This window comes from Jaculus jaculus, chromosome 1, assembly GCF_020740685.1.
Source record: "Jaculus jaculus isolate mJacJac1 chromosome 1, mJacJac1.mat.Y.cur, whole genome shotgun sequence".
Lineage (NCBI taxonomy): Eukaryota > Metazoa > Chordata > Mammalia > Rodentia > Dipodidae > Jaculus > Jaculus jaculus.
The window spans coordinates 19,336,681-19,353,179 of record NC_059102.1 but is presented as its reverse complement, the minus strand read 5'-3'; the positions used below and the strand labels follow the sequence as shown (position 1 = coordinate 19,353,179).

The 16,499-nt window shown below is 43.9% G+C and overlaps 1 protein-coding gene and 1 pseudogene across 2 annotated transcripts in view; one reads left to right on the top strand and one right to left on the bottom strand.

The window, feature by feature from the left end:
* Positions 1-16,499, top strand: part of Fhip2a (FHF complex subunit HOOK interacting protein 2A) — a 52,820-nt gene that overhangs the window by 20,857 nt on the left and 15,464 nt on the right. For both annotated transcript variants that reach the window (XM_045154803.1, XM_045154810.1), the window contains exons 4-10: positions 610-714; positions 1,340-1,462; positions 10,333-10,626; positions 10,791-10,987; positions 12,981-13,095; positions 14,829-14,905; positions 14,986-15,178. In XM_045154803.1, coding sequence (XP_045010738.1) covers positions 610-714; positions 1,340-1,462; positions 10,333-10,626; positions 10,791-10,987; positions 12,981-13,095; positions 14,829-14,905; positions 14,986-15,178 — 1,104 coding nt within the window. The remainder of the gene's footprint in view (positions 1-609; positions 715-1,339; positions 1,463-10,332; positions 10,627-10,790; positions 10,988-12,980; positions 13,096-14,828; positions 14,906-14,985; positions 15,179-16,499) is intronic.
* Positions 15,854-16,498, bottom strand: LOC123463363 (annotated as a pseudogene).

Sequence of the window (16,499 nt, the reverse complement as noted above, 5' to 3'; positions counted from 1 at the left end):
GAGGTAGGAGGATCGCTGTGAGTTCGAGGCCACCACATAGTGACTCCATAGTGAATTCCAGGTCAGCCTGGGCTAGAGTGAAACCCTACCTTGAAAAACCAAAAAAAAAAAAAAAAAAAAAAAAATTATTAGGAGAAATCACAGCTATTTAACCATAGGATTCCTGTTATTTACATATGTGTATTAGGTTTTGGTTACCTCTGTATAGGTAATGCCAAGTTAGTGAGTAGCTGTCATTGGTGTAAGTCGCAAGATCTGTCTTTGCTCTGGGAGAGTCAACTTAGAGTTTCTTGTTACCCCAATACTTGCTTGTCATGGCCTGATCCAAACTATGATCTCAACAAGGAATTATCACCGTGCTGTTGGTGGTTGTATGGGGCTGTGGTCTTACAGAAAATGTTACGGTCTCAGATATATGAGTGTATTTCTAGTCTGCTAGTCATTAATAGTCAATGAAAATGTTACTCTGACAGTCATTAATTGTCCCGTTGCATTGTCTTTGACAGTGGAAGAGGTGGGCAGACACTGATTGTCTCTCCTCTTTCAAGCATCTGAGTGTCTTTGTATTGATCCCTTCTCTCCCTGTTTGCTTTCCTTGTCCCTGTCCAGTGTCCTCCGGGCATGAAGCAGCAGGTTTTGCTGTTCTACACTAAACTTCTGGGAAGGATCCGGCAGCCGCTGCTTCCCCACATTAACGTGTACCGGCCAGTGCAGGTAGTCTCTCCTCTGACGCCAAAATGAACTTGAGTTCAGTATAGAAGTTGTTGTGTATTAGTTTTCTAAGGATAAAGTTAATAAAAGAAGTTATTCTAGAATAACATGAAAATTAGTAGGAATTTAGGTTTTCTTTATGTATCGTCATATTCCTTTTAAAATTTCTGTTGTTGCATGTGACATCATCGTTTTTTAAAGATTTATATATATATCAATTTTCTTTTTACTTTGCTTCTATGTCATCACAAATTAAGTTTTATTATATGTGTCATTAATTTTTTTAGGGCAATATATTTAAAAATTTACTAGTAAATTAAATTTTTGTTGTTGTTGTTGGCTTTTCGAGGTAGGGTCTCACTCTAGCCCAGGCTGACCTGGAATTCACTCTGTAGTCTCAGGGTGGCCTTGAACTCATGGTGATTCTCCTACCTCGGCCTCCTGAGTGAGGGGATTAAAGGCGTGCATCATCATGCCCAGCCTAGTAAATTAATTTTGATATAGGCAATTGTAAACATTGTTGATGTTCTAACGTAAAGTATTTGCATTATTTGAAAAGTTTAAATACACTTAAGGTAAATGGGTGGCTAGCTATACACTTTGTAAGGTTTAAAATTGTTTTTGACAGAAATTAATTCGACTCTGTGGTGAAGTCCTTGCAACACCAACGGAAAATGAAGAGATTCAGTTTCTCTGTATTGTGTGTGCAAAGCTGAAACAAGATCCCTACTTGGTTAATTTTTTTCTGGAGGTATGCTGTACTTTTCAAAGTATGCTTGCATTGACATCATTATGAAAATTGGATTCTGTGATAGTCTTGAGAAGAATTGCATTTTGCTAGTTACCAGATAGTTGAGCCACATATATGGAGCAGTCCTGGAAGATGCAGACCTGTCTTAGAGAGGCTGGCTGGAGAGGAGGTGCAGAGGTTTATAAGCTGACATACTGGGCGACGTGGAATGGGACTTGGGGAAAGACAGCAAGCGCACACTTGGGGAGCCCAGAGTGAACCCTCCAGCCTTGTGTGGTCCTTGGGATGGCTCCAGTTTTGCGACTGTTCCATAGCCATGGTCACTGAGTCATAGTTGACTTAAATCACTGGATAGTCTGGATTTCACTTCTAGTTTTAAAGTGGAAATAAGTTGTGTGTACTTCCTGCTGTCACTAACTTTCTTTTTCTAGCATTGAATCATTCAGGAACATATTAGAAAAAAATGTGGTTGTGTTTTGAATCTTTTTAAAATAATTTTTTAAAATATTTTTATTTATTTGTTTGAGAGCAACAGGCAGAGAGAGAAAGAGACAGCGACAGAGAGAGAGAGAGAGAGAGAGAGAGAGAGAATGGGCGCACCAGGGCCTCCAGCCACTGCAAACGAACTCCAGACGTGTGCGCCCCCTTGTGTATCTGGTTAACGTGGGTCCTGGGGAATCAAGCCTCGAACCGGGGTCCTTAGGCTTTACAGGCAAGCGCTTAACCACTAAGCCATCTCTCCAGCCTATGTTTTGAATCTTTTTAGCTTAACAAATATTTTCTCCTTCCTTGGCCCTTTTCCTTCCTCCCTCCCTCCCTCTTTACTTGTTTGTTTGTTTGTTTTGAGGTAAGGTCTCATTCTAGCCCAGGCTGACCTGGAATTCGCTGTGTAGTCTCAAGATGGCCTCAAACTCAAGGTGATCCTCCTATTTTTGCCTCCTGGGTGCTGGGATTAAAGGCATGCACCACCATGCCCAGCTTCTCTCTCTCTCTTTATTTTTATCTATTTATTTATTTATTTTGTTTTTTTAAGGTAGGGTCTCACTCTAGCCCAGGCTGACCTGGAATTCATATGTAGTCTCAGGGTGGCCTCCAACTCACAGGGATCCTACTGCCTCTGTCTTCCGAGTGCTGGGATTAAAGGTGTGTGCCACCATGCTTGGCCCCTTCCCTCCTTTCCCTCTTTCCCTTCCCTCTCTTCCCTCTTCCTTCCCTCCTTCCTTCCAGGTAGAGTCTTGCTTTAGTACAGGTTGACCTGGAATTCACTATGTAGTCTCAGAGTGGCCTTGAACTCATAGTGATCCACTTCCCTCTGCCTCCTAAGTGCTGGGATCAGAGGTGTGTGCTACCATGCCCAGCTCGCCCTCTCCCTTTCTTACGTGTAATTCATGCCTTTCAGTCCACAGTTCTGAGACTGAGGCTGACAGATAGTTGTGGGAATGGCATTACAGTCGAGCATCGTGTCTCTGTAGCTATCCCCTCTTTTCCCCTGTCCATTAACAATAAATGATCTGTTTTCTGTTCCAATAGTGTTTGCTTACTTAGTGCCTTTGAGATTCATTCATGCTGTTGTCTTGCGGCGTAGTCGGGCCTATTAGGTCTGTTTCCAGTTTTGTCACTTAAGAAAGCAGCCACTCTGAACATCTACATACAGATTTCCACGTGGGCTTGGGTTTTTCCTGCACTTGGAGAAATTCCCAGCCGAAAGATTGCTAGTAATGTGGTAGCCGTGTATTTATCTCCCTAAGAGGCTGCCAGAGTGGCTTGTCACCTCACATCCCAGCAGCACAGGTCTGGGCTCCTCTTGCCCCATCTCCTTGGCCAGCACTGGGGATGGCAGGGTTTTGTGTTTTTTTTGTTTTGTTTTGTTTTTTTTTAATATTAGCCATTCCATAGATGGCTTTGTCTTCTACTACTGAATCTCTCACTTGTGATCGGGTTGTTGACTGTTCTGGAAGCGGCTCAGCTGCAGAACTGAACCTGGCCGGCCTTGCTGGCGGGATGGGGGCTGGCTGATAGCTGTTCATGGTGGATATTGTGTTTTGTGTCTTGTTTTGCAAGTTTCCTTCAGAATTTTTAGGATAGTCATGATTTCGGTTTGTTAATGAGAGTGGTATTATAATTCTTTTGCTTTTCATTATATTTATGAGAAATAGATTAGTTTGGCTAAGTATGAATTTCCTCCCTTCCTTCCTTCCTTCCTTCCTTCCTTCCTTCCTTTCTTTTTTTCGAGGTAGGGTCTCACTGTAGTCCAGGCTGGCTTGGAACTCACAGCTAAACTTATCCTCCTGAGTGCTGGGATTAAAGGCATGTACCCCCACACCTGCCTGTATTTTTTTTCTTTGTCTTTTAAAAGAATACATTTAGAGTGGTAAAGATGGCTTAGTGGTTAAGGTGCTTGTCTATGAAGCCTCAGGACCTATGTCCAATCCCCCGGATCCCACACAAGCCAAACATACAAGGTGATGAGTGTGGTGCATGCGTCTGGAGTTCAGTTACAGTGGCTGGAGGCCATGGTGTGCCATTTCTTTTTTTCTCTCTAGCTCTTGCTATCGCTCGTTAAAACAAGGCCAGTCTGTTGGGCTTGCCTTAAAAGTATGTTTATTTGTTTATTTGCAAGGGGGGGGGGAGAGAGAGAGAGAGAGAGAGAGAGAGAGAGAGAGAGAGAGGATATGTGTGTGGGGGGCATGCCAGTGCTTCTTACCATCACAAACAAACCCCAGATGCACATACCACTCTGTGTATCTGGCTTTATGTGGGTGCTGGGGAATTGAACTCCAGGCTAGTAGGCTTTGCAAACAAGCACCTTTAACCTCTGAGCCATCTCTCTAGCCTCGTTTTATCTTGAGACAGAATCTCACTCTGTAGAATAGACTGGCCTAGAACTTACTAACTAACCCAGAATACCCTCAAACTTGCAGAAATCCTCCTGCCTCACCTTAGTGTAAGGGTTACAGGTAGGAGCTAGTACACACACACAACAGATTTTTCTTCTCAAACTTTGTTTTTTGCTAAAGTTCTTAGACACTTTAGAGTGCTTTAGGTGCATGAAATTTCCTCAAAACTTTATCCGGAAGTCTCGTGATCACATACCACACATGAGAAGCAGAGGAAATTTGCCCCCCTCTGTGTATCCCCCCCCCCCCACGTGAGGTCTCATTCTATCCCACGCTGGCCTGGCACTCACTCTGTAGTCCCGAACGGGCCTCAGATTTATGGTGCTCCTTCTACTTCTGCCTCCAGAGGCCTGGCCTTGAAGGAGTGCCCCGCCGCCCGCCCGGCTGAGCCTGTGAGCACCGGTGGGCAGCGGCCGCACGTGCCTGTGCGCAGAGGAGCGCCTGCGCTTCAGCCTCAGCCTCAGCCTCAGCCCAGCGAGCGCCCCTCAGGCGGGGAGGGGATGGCTCGCTCGGTGCAGCAGCCTCACAGCAGGCGTCTCTCCAGAGCCTGAAGTGACAGGTATCTCTGTTTTGCTACACAAATAAGAAAAGCCCTAAGTTTTCAGTACCAATTATCGCAGTCTCTTCAGCTGTGGAATTACTTCTGTGCATTTCATTCCCATTCACTGGTCATTAATTAAGCTCCTCAAGGACAAGGCTCTGTCACGAGAGACTTTGGGCTGCACAGCTGCTGTGTCCCTAACACAGTGGATGACAGCTGCTTAATTGACCCTTAGTGCTTTATTTCTTTTTTTTTTTTAATTTTTAAATTTTTATTAACATTTTCCATGATTATAAAAAAAGTTCCATGGTAATTCACTTTATTTCTTTAAAACAATTTTTTTTTAAATTTTTTATCAGCAACTTCCATAATTATAGACAACCATTTTATTTTTTGTGTTATTATTATTATTATTATTGTTATTAACAACTTCCATGATTATAAACAATATCCCATGGTAATTCCCTCCCTCCCCCCACTTTCCCCTTTGAATCTGTACTCTTTGTCATATCCCCTCCCCTTCTCAACTAGTCTCTCTTTTATTTTTATGTCATCATCTTTTCCTTCTATTATGATGGTCTTGTGCAGGTAGTGTCAGGCACTGTGAGGTCATGAATATGCAGGCTATTTTTTGTCTGGAAGTCTGCATTGTAAGGAGTCCTACCCTTCCTTTGGCTCTTGTATTCTTTCTGCCATCTCTTCCACAATGGACCCTGAGCCTTGGAGGGTTTGATAGAGATATTACAGTGCTGAGCACTCCTCTGTCACTTCTTCTTAGCACCATGGTACTTTGTTTTGTTAAAAATATTTTATTTGGGCTGGAGAGATGGATTACTGGTTAAGGTGCTTGCCTGCGAAGCCTAAGGAGCCAGGTTCAATTCCTCAGTACCCATGTAAGCCAGATGCACAAGGTAGCACATGTGTATGGAATTTGTTTGCAGTGGCTAGAGGACCTGGCAGGCACATTCTATCTTCCCATCTGTCTCTTTCTCTCTGTCAAGTACGTACATATGTACGTACATACAAGTTTTTATTTATTTGCAAGGAGGGAGAGAGAGAAAGAGGATGAGAGAGCTCATGGGCACAGCAGGGCCTCTTGCCACTGTACATGAACTCCAGATGCATGTACCACTTTGCATATGGCTTTACATGGGTACTAGGGAATTGAACCTGGGCTGGCAGTCTTTGTAAGCACATAGTTTAACTGCTGAACCATCTCTCCAATCCCTTATTTCTTTAAGTAATAGATAGTAAAAATATTTTGTAGCCCTCAAGACTGTAGCCCCTGAAATCTAATTTCTGTTCAATTATATTAACCAGTATAGGTATATACCATGCATTAAGTGTGTTTGGTGGATGAGTTACAGTCAGCATTTGGCCAAAGGAGTATGTTGTCTGATGAGGAGTGTAAGACAGATGTTCAGAAGGCGAGAATTATAAAAAAGATGCAAAATAAATGACTTAAGTATTCATAGGATGAAGAGGTTGCATCTGTTTCAGGCCATCAGAAAAGTTCATTGAAGACGTTGTTTTTGAAAGGAACTTTGGCAGACATTTAGATATGAATGAATGAACACACAGCATGAAGTGTGTTCAGGAAACAGTCGAAATAGAATGTGTAGTCAAAAGAGCCTGAACAGACAAGTGAGGGGCTGGGTGTCAGTGCTTGCTTAGACACCGGGAAGCCACTGCTGAGTTTTGAGCAGGAATGTTCTTATGTGGTCATATCTGTGCCTCAGTGTGGTGGTTTGATTTAGGTGCCCCCCCCCCATAAACTTAGGCGTTCTGAATGCTGGGAATTAACGCCTCTTGGAGGCGGTGTATTGTTGGGGGCAGGCTTATGGGTGTTACAGCCAGTTTCACCATGCCAGCGTTTGGCACACTCTCCTGTTGCTATTGTCCATCTGATGTTGGTTAGGGGGTGATGTCCACCCTCTGCTCGTGTTGTCATTTTCCCCTGTCATCGTGGAGCTTCTCCTCGAGCCTGGAAGCCAAAATAAACCTCTTTTTCCCACAAGCTGCTCTTAGTTGGGTGGGTTCTAGCAGCAATGCGAACCTGACTGTGACACTCAGTAAGTGAAATTGGGGGCTCAGTGGATAAAGTGCTTGTTACTCAAATATGACAACCAGAGTCTGGACCTTTGGCACTCAGTAAATGCAAAGTGTGGCTTCCGTAAATAGCATTTTGAGAGGCAGAAATGGGATCCTGCATACAAGCTGCCTAGTTAGTATAACTGAATTGTTGAGCCCTGAGCTCAAGTGAGAGACCAGACCCTGCCTCAGCAGGTAAAGAAGAGAGCCATCAGAGAAGACTTGTGATATTGGCCTCTGGCTTCCACTTGCATACACACGTGCACATACACTGCACATGTGCACATACTCACACACATATGCACACACATATGCATGCACACCACACACATACTTACATACACACAAGTAGATGAAATTGGTGGCAGCAATTGTTTTGTTTTTTCTCTTTTTAGATTTTTTATTTTTTTAAAAAAAAACATTTTTTTATTGACAACTTCCACAATTGTAAATAATAGTTATTCCCTCCCTCCCCCCACTTCCCCCTTTGAAACTCCACTCTCCATCATATCCCTTCCACCTTTCAATCAGTCTCTCTCTCATTTTGATGTCATGATCTTTTCCTCCTTTATGAGGATCTTGTGTAGGTAGTGTCAGGTGCTGTGAGGTCATGGATATTCAGGCCATTTTGTGTCTGGAGGAGCATGTTATAAGGAGTCCTGCTCTTCCTTTGGCTCTTACATTCTTTCCAGGTGGCAGCATTTTGTACAGTTGGTTCCTTTAGGAGGAGAGTGAAATGTGGGGAAACCTGCTTGGAAGTTGGTAGAACCATTCAATCGGTTGACAAGGACAGAAGCTGAGTTGCCAGCGGTAGCCGGGCTGAGGCAGGGTCTATTGCTGCGGGGCTGGAGGTAGCTAGCTCTGTGCAGTGTGGAACTGCTCAGACGCAGGAAGCAGAGACAGGGCCACTCGAGTGCTTGAAGTCCTGACCGAATGAGACCGCAATAAGAAGAGGGGAGCCCTAGGGAGGTTTTTCAGGGATAGATGATAATTTGGGTCCTGGGTGCTTTGTGTTCTCGTGATTCCATGATGGGGAAAGATATTGCAGGTCTGTGATTTGGGAGGGAAGTCTGGGGAAGAGATTCCAGGGTCATGTGCGTAAGTGTGTTAGGGGACTAATGATATCCACCCCTCACAAGGAAAGGGGGCAGTCATTGTGGTAGGAGGCACCCTCAGTGGTGAAAGCAGCTCGGGCTCCCTCTCAAAGAGCCAAGCAGAAAGGCACCACCAGACAACCAGCGCTGCCGGCCAGCGTGGGCCGCCAGAGCTCACACTGCTCCTTCTACACCCTTGGGCCTGAATGCAGCTCTGTCCCCACTGACACATTCACCATCTGGGTACCTGGAGACCCAGGTTACAAGTTTAATTTAAATAAAACTCCTGGGTCTATGGGGCCATACATTTATACCATCACATTCAAATTTCCACAGTTATACTGGGAGCAAAGTGCAAGAATTGCAGCCATGGTTCCTCACCAGGGGGCTTTTCTAAGTGCAGACCCCCGGCTGCCTCAGGCGCCCCACCAAGCAGGGCCTGTGCATCTGCACCGCGTGGCTGGGACTCCTGTTACCAAGCCCAGTGGAAGACCAGGACTCCAGCACTGTCCAGTCATGCCTAGGACTGCCTTTCCTCTCAACATGCTTATTTGCAACAGCTCTTCCTACAGTATTAGAATTTTAGAGCTATAAAAATGTTTTACTGTCATTCAGTGTGACATGCTATTGATTCTGTATGAAATTATCAGGTTTTCATAGTTTGTTTTTAGTATATGTGTGTGCTGTGAGCTAATATGTCTCAAGAAGACTTGTCTAAATGATGTTTTATAGCAATGAAGATGATTTATAATTATTGTGCTATCATTTTGGAGGTAGGAACTTGAATTAATTCAACCTTTAGTGTGTATCTGTGATGAGCCCAGCTCTGAATTGGACCCTGTGGAGAGGCTGCTTCATGATGAACCTCAGCTCTGTGTGTAATCTTATTTTTTCTCTTAGGTTGAAATGGAAAGTCAGACATTTTTGCCTTGAAACTAATAATTTGCTTCAGTTAAGATTCTCTTTGTGTTTGGACGGATAGCTGAGTAAGCAAATCTTAATTTTCGTAGAGTGGAAGTTTAGAGGAAAAGAAAAAAGTTCTTAAAAACTTAAGAAAATTTGAGGGCTTTTGTGGAAACTTAAAGTCTAATGTTAGCATTTTTTTCTTTTGTGTGGTGTGTGTGTGGGGGGGTATGTGTATGTGTGTGGGGGGGTGCCCCATATGCTCACCTGGGGTGGATGTCACTCACCTGTGAAGGCTGGAGGGGGAGCATTGGATGAAGTACTCCATTGCTTTTCCTCCTGGCTTTGTTTTGGGTTAGCATGTCCTTGTACAAATTCTGCCCCATTGCCCCATGTGGGGCTCGAAGACCCACTGCCCTGTGGGACACGGGTTGCAGGCATCAAGACCACACAGCCATCTCTCATGGGTCTGGGGATTTGCGCTTAGCAGCCTCAGCCCTCCTTGGGCCTTCACGCTTTGCACCGGAGGTGCGTGCATCCACACAGCTGTCTCCAGCCCTAATGTCAGCAACTGCTGATATTTAAAGTAGTGTTGTTTGTATATTTGCATCCCCCCACCCCCCATCCAAATCGAATCAACATTGAGGTGATGTATTTATGTATTTAGCCTAATGGCTGAAAAATACACAAATCTAACTGCCATTGAAACTTCCAGTAATGCTAGCTGTTTTTAATAATAGTCATGTAATTGTCCCTAATAGTGTTCATTACTTAAAGTCAGTGTAAAACATTTTGTAATTGGCATGAAGTATCATTAATTTCCACGTGATTATAAAATTATATCTAAAACATAGTTTATTATAAGCCTGAGTATTTGCATTTGATGTAACACTTACTGGTACTTAAGCACGTGGGATGTTAATTATAGAAGAATTCATTAGGACTAGGGCTGCAGCTCAGTGGGAGAAAGCTCGCCCAGCACGTGTGAAGTCTTGGGTTTGATCCCCAGCTCCACACCAGAAAGGAGACAGGGAGGAGGAAGAAGGGCCCACTAAAATGTGATTTCTGGCTTATAAAGTTCTTTAAAAAAATATATACATTTATTTACTTATTTATTTATTTGCAAATAGAGGTAATGAATGGGCTCAGCAGGGCCTTCTAGCTGCTATAAATGAACTCCAGATGCATGTGCTACTTTGTGCATCTGGCTTTACATGGGTGCTGGGTGGTTGAACCTGGGCCATCAGGCTTTGCAGGCAAGCACCTTCACTGCTGAGCCATCTCTCTGGTTCTCTGGCTTATAAAATTTCTTAATGTGAACCTTATAATCACATTTGTTTTCAGAATAAATTGAAGTCATTGGCTTCCAGAGGAACACTGAATGTAATTTCAGAAGACACGTTGAAAGGTCAGGATTCCTTGTCAACTGATACAGGCCAGTCCTGTCAGCCCGAGGAGCTGTGTGGTGCTACCAGAGTGGAACACACAGAGTCCGAGGAGGAGCCCCCTCACCAGATGGATGACCTGTCCACAAGCTTAGATGACCTCAACGTCACCTCACTGCCAGAGGCCTGCGTTGTTCGCCCAAACCAGGATTACAACCTAGTGAATTCCTTGTTAAACCTTACCAGAAGTCCTGTGAGTCATCATCTTACCTTTCCCCAGCCTCACAATGGTACACTCAGAGTAGGAACAAGTCTGTTCGTCCTTGTTGTAAAACACTAAATCTTTTTATATTGCATCTCCCTAGCAGCTAGATGTGGCTCTAATTCAAGGACTGAAGGCTGTGCTTTTTCCCTCAGGACGGCCGGATCGCTGTGAAAGCGTGCGAGGGCTTGATGCTGTTGGTGAGCTTGCCAGAGCCTGCAGCTGCAAAGTGCCTTACGCAGAGCACTTGCTTGTGCGAACTGCTGACCGACAGACTCGCCTCCCTGTACAAGGCCCTACCTCAGTCAGTGGATCCCTTAGATATTGAGACTGTGGAAGCCATCAATTGGGGGTAAGCACTATTCTTTGCATTTTCCCTTAAAGGTCCCTTGTCACACGCTGACATTTCATGATTCTTTATTGTTTTACAGTGATAGAAAACCTTGGCTTCGAAAATCTAACATTAGTGGTCTTAAATGGAATGTTCTCTTGGGGATTATATTCAGTTTTTTTAGTAAGTGGTAATGAATTGATTTGGGAACAATCTAGCTGTTAGAGTACAGCTATTCTTGTCTGTTCAGGGCTTTCATTAAGAAGGATAACCTGGGCTGGAGGGATGGCTTAGTGGTTAAGGCACTTGCCTGAGAAGCCTAATGACCCAGGTTCAATTCCCCAGAACCCACGTAAGCCAGATGCACATGGTGGCACATGCATCTGGAGTTTGTTTGCAGTGGCTGGTGCCCAGTCTGTCTCTCTAGTATATAAAGGCCTTTTAGAGGAATAATGGGGTTGAGGGAGTCAAAGAAAATACAGAAAGTTTTTGCTGCAAGGATAAGCATATTGTACATACTTAATAGCTGTTAGTCATTACTGCTTTTTATTTGTTTGCTTGTTTGTTTGTTTTTCAAGATAGGGTCTCAATGTAGCCCAGGCTGACCTGGAATCCACTCTGTATTCTCAGGGTGGCCTTGAACTCATGGCAGTCCTCCTATCTCTGCCTCCAGAGTGCTGGGATTACTGTGCACCACCACGCCTGGCTTGTTTTAAATTTTAGTTGGCATAGACATTTGGGTATCGTTCATCCTGGCATTTTCAAATACAATTTGCTTTAGTTAAGTCTCATCTCCTATTCTGAGTCCTCATCACATCCTCCCATTTTCCTTCTCCCAAATAAAAATAAAATATTAAACTTTTTTTTTTTAAATTCAAGGTAGGATTTCACCCTAGTCCAAGCTGACCTGGAATTCACTCTGCAGTCCCAGGCTGGCCTTGAACTCATAATGATCCTCCTACCCCTCCCTCCTGAGAGCTGGGATTAAAGGCTTTCACCATCACTCCCAGCACAGCTGGTTATTTTATTACCATCAGAAAATTTTTATGGAAGGACTCTGCTTTTAAATAACTTCTACATCTCTAGAGCCATCTATGTGTCCCATCGCCTGCTTTTGTGGAATCTCTCCTACTTCAGTCTTTTAACCCTTGACTCACTGTTTTTTTAAATCAGATAATATGATTTTTCTCAACATCATAACATTTTTAAGTCATTAAAGATATAAGTCAGAACAAGAAACTTTTCATCAACTCAATACGTATCACCAGCCTAGTATTCTAACATAATTAGCTTGTGTTTTAGTTCACAAGTTTACCCCTCTTTATTTTTGGTTCTTTGCATGCAATTTTCTGCTTACTCTCTGTGGCTGAACACTTGTTGCCATTATGGTGACATTGCATTCTGAGGCAGGAAGAGTAGCTGGCCAGTCACTATTCCTTTTTTTTTCTTTTCAAATTTATTATTATTTCAAGGGGAGAGAGAGAGAGAGAGAGAGAGACTACATGGGCATACCACAGACCCCTGCCACTGCAAACAGAACAGACACATGCACCGCTTTGTGCATCTGGCTCCACATGGGTGCTAGGAAATCGAAAACCAGGCCCATCAGGCTTTGCAAGAAAGCATCTTTAACCGCTGAGCCCCCACTATATCTTTTTGTAAACTCTCTGTCTCCATTTTCTTTTTTTTTTTTCCCCCAAAATCCTGGCACTGGGAACCTCCACCTTTTCATTGCACTTCAGGTTTGTGGCAGAAGCACGAGGAGCTGTCCCAATGGCTTCTCTCCTGCTGCTCTACTCTGCTTTAGTCTCTCTCTTCCCACTTAAGGTTGAGATGCTCTACATGTTTTATCTGAAAGGGTTTCCATATCTTTGCCTTGTTGTACAATCCCCTTCTAACTGGTGCTGCTCTGTGACTACTTAGCATGTGCACTGAGTTCACGCGCGGGCCTTCATTTTTTCGTGTGGAACACAGGCCTCATCCTTGGACTTAACCAGTTTTCTGTGTCCTACAGGTTGGACTCCTACAGTCATAAAGAAGATGCTACAGCATTCCCTGGGAAACGAGCCTTAATTTCATTTCTTTCCTGGTTTGATTATTGTGATCAGCTCATTAAGGAAGCACAAAAGGTTTGAATTTTGTTTATTGTTATTTTTTGACATTTTTAGTTCCCTTGTGTTTTTATGTATTTATTTATTTATTTATTTTGTTTTTTCGAGGTAGGGTCTCACTCTGGTCCAGGCCGACCTGGAATTAACTCTGTAGTCTCAGAGTGGCCTCGAACTCACGGTGATCCTCCTATCTCTGCCTCCCGAGTGCTGGGATTAAAGGCCTGCGCCACCACACCTGGCTCCCTTGTTTTTTTGTTTTTTGTTTTTATCTTTGGTTTTTTGAGATAGGGTTTCACTTTAGTCTAGGCTGACCTGGAATTTACTATGTAATCTCAGGGTGGCCTTGAACTCACAGTGATCCTCTTATCTCTGTCTCCCAAGTGCTGGGATTAAAGGCGTGCGCCACCACACCCAGCTTTTTTATTTTTTTTTTATTTTTTGGTTTTTCGAGGTAGGGTCTCACCTCACTCTAGCCCAGGCTGACCTGGAATTCACTATGTAGTCTCAGGGTGGCCTCGAACTCATGGCGATCCTCCTACCTCTGCCTCCCGAGTGCTGGGATTAAAGGCGTACGCCACCACGCCCGGCTCCAGCTTTTATTTTTAATTGTTGTTTGGTTTTTTTTTTTTTTAATCCTTTTGTGATTGTTTTTTTCCAGTGCTGAGGACAGGACCCAGGGCCTTGCACTTGCTAGGCAAGTGCTCGTCCACTGAGCTAAATCCCCAACTCCATGGCATTTTAAAAATGTGTCTATTAACATAAAGGGAAGAGAAAGGAAGGGAGGAGGATACTTAATAGGTTGATATTGTATATATGTAAGTACAATGATTGTAATGGGGAGGTAATATGATGGAGAATGGAATTTCAAAGGGGAAAGTGTGGGGGTGGAGAGGGAGGGAATTACCATGGAATATTTTTTTATAATCGTGGAAAATGTTAATAAAAATTTAAAAATTAAAAAAAATGTGTCTATTAAGATTGGAACCCTGGTTTGCATCCCCAGTTATGTTATGAGTCATTAAGTCTGACGAGCAGTGCTTCATGAGCACTGACTTCACACCGTTGCCCTCTCTCCACCTTCTCTCTGAAGAGATGTTAATTACTCCAGAGTTACTGAAATAATGTTTTAAATCCTATATTTCTTAGAAATAATTTAATAAGATGGGTGTGGTAGCACACGCCTTTAGTCCCAGCACTTGCGAGGCAGGTAGGAGGGTCGCCGTGAGTTCGAGGCCACCCTGAGACTGACTATATAGTGAATTCCAGGTCAGCTTGGGCTAGAGCGAGACCCTACCTCAAAAAACCAAACCAAAACAAACAAACAAACAAAAAAACCCTCAAATAGTCTAGGTTTGTGGTCGGTCAATAGGCAAGGTTTTTTTTCTTTTTTTTTTTAATTTGTTTTTTAGTTGACAACTTCCATAATTGTAGACAATAACCCATGGTAATTCCCTCCCTGTCCCCAGTAGGCAAGCTTTATATTTCTTTTTCTTTCTTTCCTAGTTTCTTTTGGTTTTTCAAGGTAGAGTCTCACTCTAGTTTAGGCTGGCCTGGAATTCACGATGTAGTCTCAGGCTGGTCTTGAATTCACAGAAATCCTCCTGCCTCTGCCTCCCTAGTGCTGGATTAAAGGCGTACACCACCACGCCCAGCTGAGTTTTATATTTCTAGATTAATTCATATGGGAGTGCAAGCTGATGTATTGATGTTACAATTTAAAAATTAATAATGATGTTCATGCTATATTGTAGACGACTGCTGTTGCTCTTGCCAAAGCTGTTCATGAAAGATTTTTCACCGGTGTAATGGAGCCTCAGTTAATGCAGACGTGAGTGACCTCTTTCCTTAAGGGGAAAAAGTTGTCGTTATGTCATTTCTGTCCACTAACTGGCCATCTGTTGTGTGCAGTTCTGAGATGGGCATTCTCACGGCCACTGCCCTGCTGCATCGTATTGTTCGACAAGTAACCTCTGATGTTTTGCTGCAAGAAATGGTGGTTTTTATCCTCGGAGAGCAGAGGGAACCGGAAACTCTGGCAGAAATCAGCAGACATCCTCTAAGACATAGGTTAATTGAACATTGTGATCATATATCTGATGAGGTAAGCTGTGCAGCGACTTGATATTGGACTTGGGGTCTTTGAAATGATCATTTTAATGATCTACAGTATTTTAAATACAGCCTCTTTTGTTTTGGTTTGGTTTGGTTTCAGTTTTTCAAGGTAGGGTCTCAGTCTAGCTTAGGCTGATCTGGAATTCACTATGTGGTCTCAGAGTGGCCTTAAACTCATGGTGATCCTCTTACTTTTGCCTCCCAAGGGCTAGGATTAAAGTGTGTGCTACCACACCCGTTTTTTATGTTTGTTTGTTTGCTTGTTTTTTTGTTTGTTTGAGGTAGGGGCTTACTGTAGTCCAGGCTGACCTGGAATTCACTATGCACTCTCAGACTGGCCTCAAACTCACAGTGATCCTCCTACCTCTGCCTCCCGAGTGCTGGGATTAAATGTGTGTCCCACTGTGCCCAGCCCAACGCTTTTTTGGTGTATTTTTTAATTTCTATTTATTTATATGAGAGAATGGGCACACCAGGGTCTCCAGGTACTGCAAATGAACTCCAGACACACGTGCCATCTTGTACATCTGGCTTATGTGGGTTCTTGGGAATCAATCCTGGGTCCTTTGGCTTTGTAGGCAAATACCTTCACCAGTAAGCCATCTCTTCAGCCCATATAGCCCCCCCCTTTTTTTTAAAGAAAATGAGCCATATTTTTACTTGTTCAGTTCTTGCATGTGAAGTACTCTTTGATGACATCCTTGGCCTAAGATCCCTGCGTAGCGCGTAACACCCACGCAGCTGCAGCCAGCGGCCTTGTGGGGTTTCCCCTCCCCATCAGCTTTGCAGAGGCCTGCCCTTTGCCCTAGTTTCTTCTTGTCGTCTGCCTGACTTGGGTTGATTCAGTGCTCAGCACAAAGGCCCCACCAACCTGACATACATGGGCCCATCACAGTTGTGCTGGCGCTGGTCTACGGCTCTGGCGGCTTCAGGGTTTCCACGCGCCAGGCCGTCCTGGATGAGGGCACTTCAGCACCGCTTGAAGCCGTGTCGCGTCCCGTACACCTCCAGCAATAGTGCCTTCTCGGCCATGGTGGCCCGGCGGCCTGGTGGCGGCAGGGAAAGAGCCAGACAGCCCCTTTTTAATGTGACTTACAGGACGGTAAAATCAACAGTCTACGTGAAGATCTTTTTCAGTTCTTTTATATATATATATATATTTTATTTTTTTCTTTGAGACAGAGGGGGAGAGAGAGAGAGAGAGAGAGAGATAGATTGGGTGTGCTAGGGCCTCCAGCCACTGCAAACAAATTCCAGACACATGCACCCCCTTGTGCTTTGTAGGCAAATGCCTTAACTGCTAAGCCATC